Source organism: Lolium perenne, chromosome 5 (assembly GCF_019359855.2).
Source record: "Lolium perenne isolate Kyuss_39 chromosome 5, Kyuss_2.0, whole genome shotgun sequence".
NCBI lineage: Eukaryota > Viridiplantae > Streptophyta > Magnoliopsida > Poales > Poaceae > Lolium > Lolium perenne.
In genome coordinates this window covers 115,304,461-115,313,611 of record NC_067248.2, presented here as the reverse complement: position 1 = coordinate 115,313,611, position 9,151 = coordinate 115,304,461, and the positions used below count along the sequence as shown (strand labels likewise).

At 45.9% G+C, this 9,151-nt stretch overlaps 2 protein-coding genes across 5 annotated transcripts; one reads left to right on the top strand and one right to left on the bottom strand.

Moving 5' to 3' along the window:
* Positions 1–406: 406 nt before the first annotated feature.
* On the top strand, positions 407–2,267 carry LOC127299696 (uncharacterized). Of its 4 annotated transcripts, none has more exons than XM_051329714.2 (3): positions 407–615; positions 733–798; positions 829–2,267. In XM_051329714.2, the coding sequence occupies exons 1-3, from the start codon at positions 577–579 to the stop codon at positions 2,107–2,109; spliced, it is 1,386 nt and encodes a 461-aa protein (XP_051185674.1). In that variant the 5' UTR covers positions 407–576; the 3' UTR covers positions 2,110–2,267. The 4 variants fall into 4 exon arrangements, with proteins under 4 accessions (XP_051185674.1, XP_051185676.1, XP_051185673.1 ...); XM_051329716.2 differs by having other exon boundaries at positions 408–615; positions 728–798; XM_051329713.2 differs by having other exon boundaries at positions 408–615; positions 733–2,267.
* A 1,620-nt stretch (positions 2,268–3,887) lies between these two features.
* LOC127299697 (V-type proton ATPase 16 kDa proteolipid subunit) lies at positions 3,888–6,315 on the bottom strand. Its single transcript, XM_051329717.2, has 3 exons — positions 6,093–6,315; positions 5,644–5,929; positions 3,888–4,310 (listed from the first exon to the last, which is right to left on the bottom strand). The coding sequence occupies exons 1-3, from the start codon at positions 6,169–6,171 to the stop codon at positions 4,178–4,180; spliced, it is 498 nt and encodes a 165-aa protein (XP_051185677.1). The 5' UTR covers positions 6,172–6,315; the 3' UTR covers positions 3,888–4,177.
* Between the last annotated feature and the right edge of the window lie 2,836 nt (positions 6,316–9,151).

Sequence of the window (9,151 nt, the reverse complement as noted above, 5' to 3'; positions counted from 1 at the left end):
GCATCAACACCTACTAAAATGTTCTTTTCTATCAACACCGCCAACTTATTTTCTCTCTTTGTGTCCATCAACGCATGCCCGAGTTGAACAATTGATTTGGGTGTTCCTTGCAAGTTGCAAGTCAGTCCTAAGGCCGATTTAAGGGCTCCTTTGATTTAAATGATAGGAAAAGCATAGGAATAGAAAAGTTATAGGGTTGGAATGACATGTCTACTTGAATCCTATAAGAAGGAGTGTATTTGATTGTAGCAAATGATTTTTTTTCATGAGGTATGAGCTAATACCCGTTTTTCCTATAGAAATTGCACTACAAGATTCCTATAGCAAATGATTAAGTTGGCGAGCAAGCAACCAAACAGGACCTAGAAAATGTGTGTCGCTCGTGGATGTGTGTGCACACGACATGGTCCCGACTTGCTCTACTCCACTCCACGATGGTGCGTAAACACGTGTTGTGCCTTTTTCTTGGAAGGCTATCGATCATTTTTTTTCCCCATTCTTAGCGTGTATCGGTGACCAACACGCCCGCTCACAGATCGTGCTCTGTCCGGTCAACTGTCGCAGCCGCCGCCGTCCATGGCAACGGCGGAGGAAGGGAACGGGGCCGGGGGAGAGGTACCACTCCTACTGATTTGTCCCTCTGTACTTCCGGGGGTTGGCTGGTCTGGTGGTGGATTGATTCACATACATCTTTAACTCTGTGACCTAAAGATAGCATTCTTTATAGCTCAGCCACCAGGATTAGGGAGGCGGAGGCGTCCAAGATTCCGTCCAACTGACATGGCCGGAGGCGGCGTCGTCGGCGGGACCGGGAAGGAGGATAGCGCCAGGGAGACCCAGCTCTACATCCTCGCGCTCCCCACCGCGGCGCTCCCCGCCGTCCTCATCTCCCGCCTGGATGCCGCCGTCCCGCGGAAGGCGCGCACCTGCCTGCCCCGCGCCGTCCCGTCGGCCTGGTGGTCGGGCAGGATCTCCTTCCCCCCGCCGCCGCCGGCGGCCCAGGACCCGGCCAACGAAGAGGAGGGGAGAAGGTTCCCCCGCCCCCAGCGCGTGCGGGTCGCTCCGTCGCTGGATCTCGACGCCGCCGAGGTGGGCGGGGGCGGGGAGAAGCCGGCCAAGAGATTGAGGAAGTGTCTGCACTGTGGGAAGAAGGAGATGAGGCGGGGCACCCTCTGCAGCGCCTGCAGTCATCCCGGGGCGCTGCCGGAGTGCCGTCCGGCTGCGAGCCCAATCCTGGATTCGCCGCTGGTGAACCCGATCTGGGAACCCGAGGTGCCGGGTGCCATCTACCTGGTCAGGAAGTCAGCGGCGGAGAGGAGGCCTCACACTCACAGGGCAGAAGCCGCACCAGCACCAGCACCACGGCCAGGTACGAGGTGCTTGCACTGCGGCTCATCGGAGCTACCGTTGTGGATAGAAGGGCCGACGGGGCGGAGGGAGGTCTGCGCGGCCTGCGGCATGCGGTACAAGAAGGGGAGACTGCTGCCGGACTGTCCTCCAGCAGCAGCGAGGCCGATCATCAATTCCCCGCCGGAGAGTCGGATCTGGGAGCCTGAGGTGCCACCTCCATCCGTGCACCTGCCCAAAAAGAGTGCTGCTCCTTCTTGGCGCCTGCCCAAAAAGATTTCCAAGAAGAAGAAGAAGAAGCACAAGGGGCCGGCGCCATGGCCGAAAGACAAGGGGAAGACATGCCTGCACTGCGGGACGTCCGAGACTCCGCAGTGGAGGGAGGGGCCAAAGGGGAGGGGCACGCTGTGCAACGCGTGCGGCGTGCGGTACAAGCAGGGTGGGCTGCTGCCGGAGTACCGGCCCGCGGCGAGCCCCACGTTCCTGCCATCGAAGCATGCCAATATGCGCCGCAAGGTGCTCCAGTTGCATCGGAACCGGCAAGACTTGTCATCGCCGGTTCATGTCGACAGCTTTATGAACCTGCCTCCTATCCGCGACGACCGCCCAGCCGACACGGCAGGTCACGCCGTCGAGGACCCAGCATCCGCACCGGGCTGCACCGACAAGCCAATCGATGTGCCAAGCTCACTGGACTCGCTATTGCTCGACGGACCATCGGCACCGCTCATTGTAGAGAGCGACGACTTCTTGATTAGCTAGCCTAGGGAGAATAATTCTGCTGAGTTGAGAACACTAGTCCCTTTTGCTTACTTTCTTCTCATATTTGTACCATCTTTTTTCTTTACAGTATTCACCATATTTCCTAGTGCATATACGACCTATTAACGGTGGAAATTTTAAGCTTTTACTCTGTTCAATCGCTGAAACCCACTGCACAAGCCCTACAAGTTATCAAACCCATTCTATGAATCTAGTAACCATCTATCTAGGTTCAGCTTAATCTGTTACCAAACCAATTCTATGCAATTTAACCATTTTAGTTCCAATTCCTTTTGTTTTCATCAGTCCATGAAAAATAGCGAGTAAACTAGTAAGTAGGGACTAGTTGAAATATACGTTGATGTCGTCAGAGATATATTTGGCAAGATGGCTCTGCCTTGGTAGAAAGCCTAGAGGCTAGATTCCTCAGACTGGGCAAGATTATGGATAGCTGGATTCTTGTCACTGAAACCTACCCATATCTGGAGCTCCAGATTGGGCAAGATGATGATGCTTGTTCAGTTCCACTCCAGCTGCTGCTTGTGTCCCCACATGCCAAAAGCACAAACCTGTTACCTGCCTTACATTCTGCATGCTTCCTCCAATTGGTGAACTGCTGCTCTGCCTGAAGCGAACTCCTTTTGAGCATTTTCCCTTTTCACACAATGCACATCCATGGGGAGATCGTTCCAGTAGATTGGGAAATTGTTAGGTACATGTTGGCTTTGGGTGATCATCTTGGCCCCAAGGTGGAGAAGAACTTAATCTTGGGGTGTTCACTTACATAAAAGGTACTAACACATGTTTATACATTTATTTTTTTTACCTAGAACAGCCAAAATTCTTTGAAATTCAAACCTGGTTGTGGTTAATCTGCTATAATGTAATCGCCACTAATAATAATATAACGAGAGTAGCGGTGTTTCCAGAGACCATCCACATCTGTTTTTTCGAATTTTGGGAGCAGACGAACATGTCAGGGTATCGCAGATGTGATAGTGTTTTGAATTTGCAACAGCCACATGTCTGAAGATAGAACTTGGGTATGCAGTACCTTTGGTGGATTCATCACTTTCTGTCTAAAGGTTTTAACATTTCTATTTGACGATGACAATATTGGAAAACCAGAAATGTAGCACACTGACTACTCCGAGCAAAAGGTGATCGGCAGAGCTGTTGGCTGGTGCTGGGAATTCTGACTCAGTGTCATATCAGAGAATACTGAGCTGAGCTGCTATCGATTGATCAGTATTTCTGAGCAACAGTACCATAACTTCAAGAATTCACCTTTAAAACTCTCCATCTCAAATGAGGAACGTTGTTGCCAAACATTAAGTGGGCCTCTTTGATTTGTAGGATAGGAAAATCAAAGGAATATGGATAGGAAAGGACTGCAGATGTAAAACTTTCCTCGTTCCTTGTGCACAGGATTCAGAGAATGAGGTGTGAGTGGATTTTTCATTTCCTGTGCATTTTGCCTTCAAAGTGAGATCTGTAGAAAAAAAAATTCCTCTACTTTTCCCTCACACCATTCCTATGAATGAAATGAGTAAATACTACCTCCGTACCTACTACATATGCAATTTCGCGTCAATTTATTCAGACCGGAGGGAGCAGTAGCTTCTCTGGAAAATTTCCTATTCCTGTACGTTTCCTCTATGTTTCCTCCAAATAAAAGGTACGTAGAATGATATTGAGAACTACTAGTAGGCTGAAACCACATGCAACTTCTTTTCCAAAAAGATGTTTCACAAGAACGAATAAACAGAAGAGGAGCATAACTGAGAATCTTAAGATCAATTGCATTGCATGTTCTTGCTTATTCACCAGATTACACCGTCCAGCCAGACCAAAAATAAATAAATAACTGTGCATAATAAGCATCAACCACCACCCAACATCCTGACGGAAAAAGAATGGTACTGCAGGGCAAACACCCCTGGATACAATGTTTTTTCTCGAAAAAACAGAAGAAAACTAGACATAATAAACTTCTAGAGCTCAGTTTGTTGTCTGAATATAACAATATAAAACAGGAGGCCACACAGGGCCACGTGTGGCGAAGTGCCTAATCGGCGCGGGATTGGCCAGCTCGGGATGACAGGATGATGCCGACAATGAGGCCGTAGAGAGCAAGTGCCTCAGCAAAGATGAGAATGAGGATCATGCCAACAAACAGCTTCGGCTGCTGCGCATTCGCCCTGCAGACAATGACAATGATCAGAACAGGGGTGCAGTTTGATCGTTCATACAATTGGGGGAGTGATATAACAATGACATGCTTATGAAAAATGACTTCATCATACCAAGAACTAGTAGAAGGAAGATCTTTTTGGATTTAGATAACCTTGTGCCAAGAAAGTAAGTAATTCTAGCTATTATCAGGTTTAACCCCATGAAACAAATTAGTACAAAGGAAAGACATATCTAATATAGACAGATACTAAAGCCTAAAGCAGGAGTTGACATATGCATAGCCAGTTCCAAGTTTCTTTTGCAGAAGACAGGACACTGTATATCGCTGAAATATACAAACATAAACAACATAGCAGTATAGTGTTCTTGTCTCAGATGAATTATATAGCAGATTTGTATATAAAGGCCAGGACAAATAGAAAGTATACAGTTACAAGTTCAGCATAAATAAACATAAACAAAGTAGTCCTTTTCTTACACTATAACAAAGATACATTATCTAAAATACGTAGCCTTGGGAAGAAGTAGCCATAGTGTCATTTTCTATATATCAAAATTAGTTCCTAAGATAATCGGTACAACAGTCATATCATGTATACAGGACTGTAATGAGTTAATATTGCACAGGTTCACCCTGAGATTTCAGCATATTAATGGATAGTTATTGTAGTTCTAAACAACCTCTGTTACAGTGCCACTGTCATCTTATAGAACAAAGAGAAGAAATGTAACTCGAACAGTGTGCTAACAGAGAATTTTAATGGCTTTTTATGCACGAGGTCAACACTAAACAAATTCCAAACAAAACAGATCAACTCTAGATCCAGGCTATGAAATTGGTCAGAACCATCCACCCAAACACATCTCTTCAAATGCACACATGTATTCAAATGCACTATGTCTCCTACAATTATGTAGGCACAGGCGTGCGTGTCAAGCAAAATTAAGTATGAATAGTTAGTCTGATTATAAGCAATCCAAGTGGATTTGTGTATAGAATGATCAACATTTGCTTATGTTAAGTTGACATGGTCCACTTGAGAAGAATATAGCAAATGTAAATTTAACAGTGCGCTAACAGAGACGTTTAACATTTTCCGATGCACAAGACCAACACTGAGCAAATCCCAAACAGATCAACTAATATATTCAGGCCTATGAAACTGATCAGAACCATCTACCCAAACACATCTCTTCGGATGCACAGATGTTAGCTCCAATTATGAAGGAGCAGATGTGTACATTAACAAGCACATCTAACTATGAACAAAGCAATAGCATACCAGCGAAATCAATGCCCACAACGATAAGAAAAGAGAAGATCAAAGGGGTGCTTACCTGACTCCAGCGTCACCAACGATGCCAATGGCCATGCCAGCAGCAAGCCCCGCGAGGCCACACGCGAGCCCTGAAGAGAGGTGGGCGTATCCGTCGAAGAGGAAGTATGGCTTGGCCTTGGGGTTGATCCCGGTGCTGATGATGACGGCGATGATGAGGCCGTAGATTCCGAGCACACCAGCCATGACGACGGGCACGATGGACTTCATGACGAGCTCCGGGCGCATGACCCCCATGGACGCCACGCCGACGCCGCTCTTGGCCGTCCCGTAGGCCGCCCCCATGCCTGCAGGCCATTCATCGGATTAGATTTGAGATCTCGTCACCAACGATCGCACGGACTAATCCATACGGATCGGAACCCCCGCCGATCCGTACGGATCGGAACCTCGAATGCTCCCCCCCGATGCATGCAAGCAAGCGCGCGCGAATTGCGAAGAGGATCGTACATGAGAAGACGAGCGCGGCGGCGGCGCCGAGGAAGCCGAAGAAGGGGGCGGTCTCATCGCCGCTGAACACCGACGACATCTTCTCCGTGCTGCTGCTGCTGCTGCCGCGATCGGGGGATTCCTCTCGCTCGTCGGAGCAGGTCGAGCTTCAGTGTTCTGGCTATGGGATTTGGTTTCCGGTTCTCTGGCGATCTGATCTGAGGAAGAGGCGTTTGGGGTGGGGAAGACGAGACGTGGTGGGGTGCGATGTTCTTTCAAGTTGACGGTTTTGCCCCTGTTGATGTAGCAGTTGTGGTTGCCTGGTCGCGGGGCACCGCTGTCCTTGTCCGGGTGTATAGATGGGGAAATAGGTGGGGCCCAGGGAAGGTGTGATACGTGGTTGATGCTCTTTCGGCCTTTCGCGGTTCCACGAGTCGTGCTACAAGACCGAGCATGCTTTGGAAAGAACTTCTCGACAACTCTCGAAAGAAAAAAATCCACAATTTTTTTTTTGAAAGCCCACGACATTGGGAAAATTTACATGAATAGGAAAAACAACAAGAGTAGCACAACCTTGTAAGTAAAGGAGTTAGGGTCGAACAAACGGGATGAATTTGAAATCCAAGCCCTTGGTGTGACCCATGTCTTCATCGTAGACGCGCGCAACACTAGACGTTACTCCCTCGGTGCTAAAACAAGTGTTATGGTTTTATTTAGATGCAAATATATCAAGATCTATTTTAATTATAAATATATCCATATCTAGGAAAAAGTTGAGACTCTTGTTTTAGAATGGAAGGAGTACCTTGGTGTCACTTAGACTTCTACCTTCTTGTTGCTGAGCTCACTTCACGTAGAGCTCGCTCAATAACTCGTGGTGAAGTTTCTCACACATAATTTTTTTTTTTGCTCGAGGTGGATCCAATGTGGACCTACGTTGGGAACGGACTGGTCGTAGTCCACCAACTCACTTCATGAAGGAACTAGAAAACCATCTCGTTTAATATTTTGTTTACTTTTCTTTGGGTCAATAGGAGCACCATACTATTGAGATGGTGATATATCAATGAAGTACTTGAAGTAGTTTTTGATTTTGGTCTGATTAGAACATCAATGGAATTGAACTGGACCAGTTTAAATAGAGACTAGAAGTGGACTAGACCGTACAACACGATTTCGAACTTGCTCCGATACGTGGGTCGGTCTCAGGAATGGTTAGACCGACTTAAAGATGAACTGCCCTATTTTGTTTCAAAGAGTAACATTTTCTACCGGACTAAAAAAGACGCTCTTTCTTTTATGAAGTGGTACGTTGACCAAGCTACGATTCTCTTCTCATTTGCTATTTCTCTCCCCCATTCCCCCAGCCAAACTCAAGCCCCTTTCGGGAAACAAAAAGGGCTTCCAATATATGATCCCACCCAGCTAAAAGTGATTCTCCCTTGAGTATCAAGTTAGCTTTTAGTTATTACTCTTGGATTGGTGGGAAACCCTAGCCATCTAGGTTCCTCGAAAGCTTTCAGGTAGTCAATATGCTTCGAGGAAAAGTTTGTGAGGGTTTGGAGGTCAACTTAAGGCATACCACTAGTTATTGAGCTCTTAATTCATGGTGGAGGTTCAAGGAGAAGAAGACGAGCTTTCGCAACATACAAGAGTCCTTTGTGATGAACGTCAACTCTTCAACGGTGACATAGCTTCCCTCCAAGGAAGTGAACATCGTGATACATCTTCATCTCCATGTGCCTTGTTCAAAGTGTCATTGAAAGTATCTCGTGACATGCAGTTTAATGAGAATAATGGATTTTAAGCGAAGCGAATTGTTCGAGATGTTGTACATGATGCCTATTCTTCACATGTAATAAGGGCGATGGGCATTGTAAGCGTATTGGCCATTAAAATGGTGAATGATCAAGTCAAATTAGAAATGGAGAATCGAGCTCAACGTGGGTTGAACCACATACCTCAACACAAGATGAACACATCTCTCAAAAAAAGACTTTTATCGAAGAACAAGCTAAAATCCCTCAACCAATGAGAAAGATCAAGAAGGAGAAACTAACACATAAAAATATACATGTACTAGATACATAAAAATATCCTTGTGAAATGCCTTCCATGAAGCATTTTGTTTTTGTCGTCAGCTCGACCGCAGTGGTCATCACATGTATTGAGCTAGTTTTATAGATGTTAATATTATTTTAACATAGAAAAAAATGACCTTTAAAGTGTGTAGACCTCTTATGTTTTGGAAGAGTATCCAACGATCCAAGTGGGAACTTTGAAGCTCTTCGCCAGATTAAAGAGTTTTTCTTTTCAATTTACTGATCTCAACACGCTTTATTTCAAATTTGTGCATACCTACGACTACGAGAAGTTGTATCTAAAGAAAAAAGTGACCCCAGATTTCTTCTTAACTTTGTTGACTGTATTGCCCCCAAGAGGAATTCCACACAGGCACCAGGGCAAGATCGTCCATCTGCGGAATAAACAGTTGGAGGTGCTTGTTGCCACGTCTCTGGTTCCGCTTCGTGCCCACGTGTATCTGCGTCAATGGCGCTGACAAATCCGATCGGGTTTTGCTGCATCGCTCCAGTGGGCCCAAGTGCCAGAGAGCCACATGTACTAGAGAGCGGTGCAACTAAATTCCGCTCTAAAATTGAAAATAAAGTAAAGTTAAATGATGCCGAGTCAGTTTAACTTTCATCCGTAAATTGTAATTCCGCTCCTTTTGATCAGATTATCCATTCAGCAAGTGTGTGAACCAACGGTCCACTTTGAGAGCAGAGCCAAACTTAACTCAGCCATCAATAGACCGAAAAATATGTAGTACCTCTATCCATAAAAGGATGTCACAAATTTATCTGAATATCCATAAAACGATGCCACAAATTTATCTGAATTTAGATGTAGTATCTAGATGACTAGATACTTTTTACTGTATAGATAGGTTCGGATTTAGACAAACATTCAACAACCTTCTATGCACGGAGGAAATACTTTTTTCTTTAGTCAAATAAATGGCCACACATAGTGACAGGTTGGATGCAGTACTATTTTCAGGTTGGAGCAGATGCCAAGAA

What these genes read in the sequence shown, in the direction of transcription:
- LOC127299696 (XM_051329713.2), top strand. Translation starts at nt 577, where the DNA reads ATGGCAACGGCGGAGGAAGGGAACGGGGCCGGGGGAGAG. An exon ending in GGAACGGGGCCGGGGGAGAG is followed by an intron (nt 616 to 732) that starts GTACCACTCCTA and finishes TTTATAGCTCAG; the next exon opens with CCACCAGGATTAGGGAGGCG.
- LOC127299697 (XM_051329717.2), bottom strand. Translation starts at nt 6,171, where the DNA reads ATGTCGTCGGTGTTCAGCGGCGATGAGACCGCCCCCTTCTTCGGCTTC. An exon ending in CGCCGCGCTCGTCTTCTCAT is followed by an intron (nt 5,930 to 6,092) that starts GTACGATCCTCT and finishes AATGGCCTGCAG; the next exon opens with GCATGGGGGCGGCCTACGGG. An exon ending in GTTGGTGACGCTGGAGTCAG is followed by an intron (nt 4,311 to 5,643) that starts GTAAGCACCCCT and finishes CATTGTCTGCAG; the next exon opens with GGCGAATGCGCAGCAGCCGA.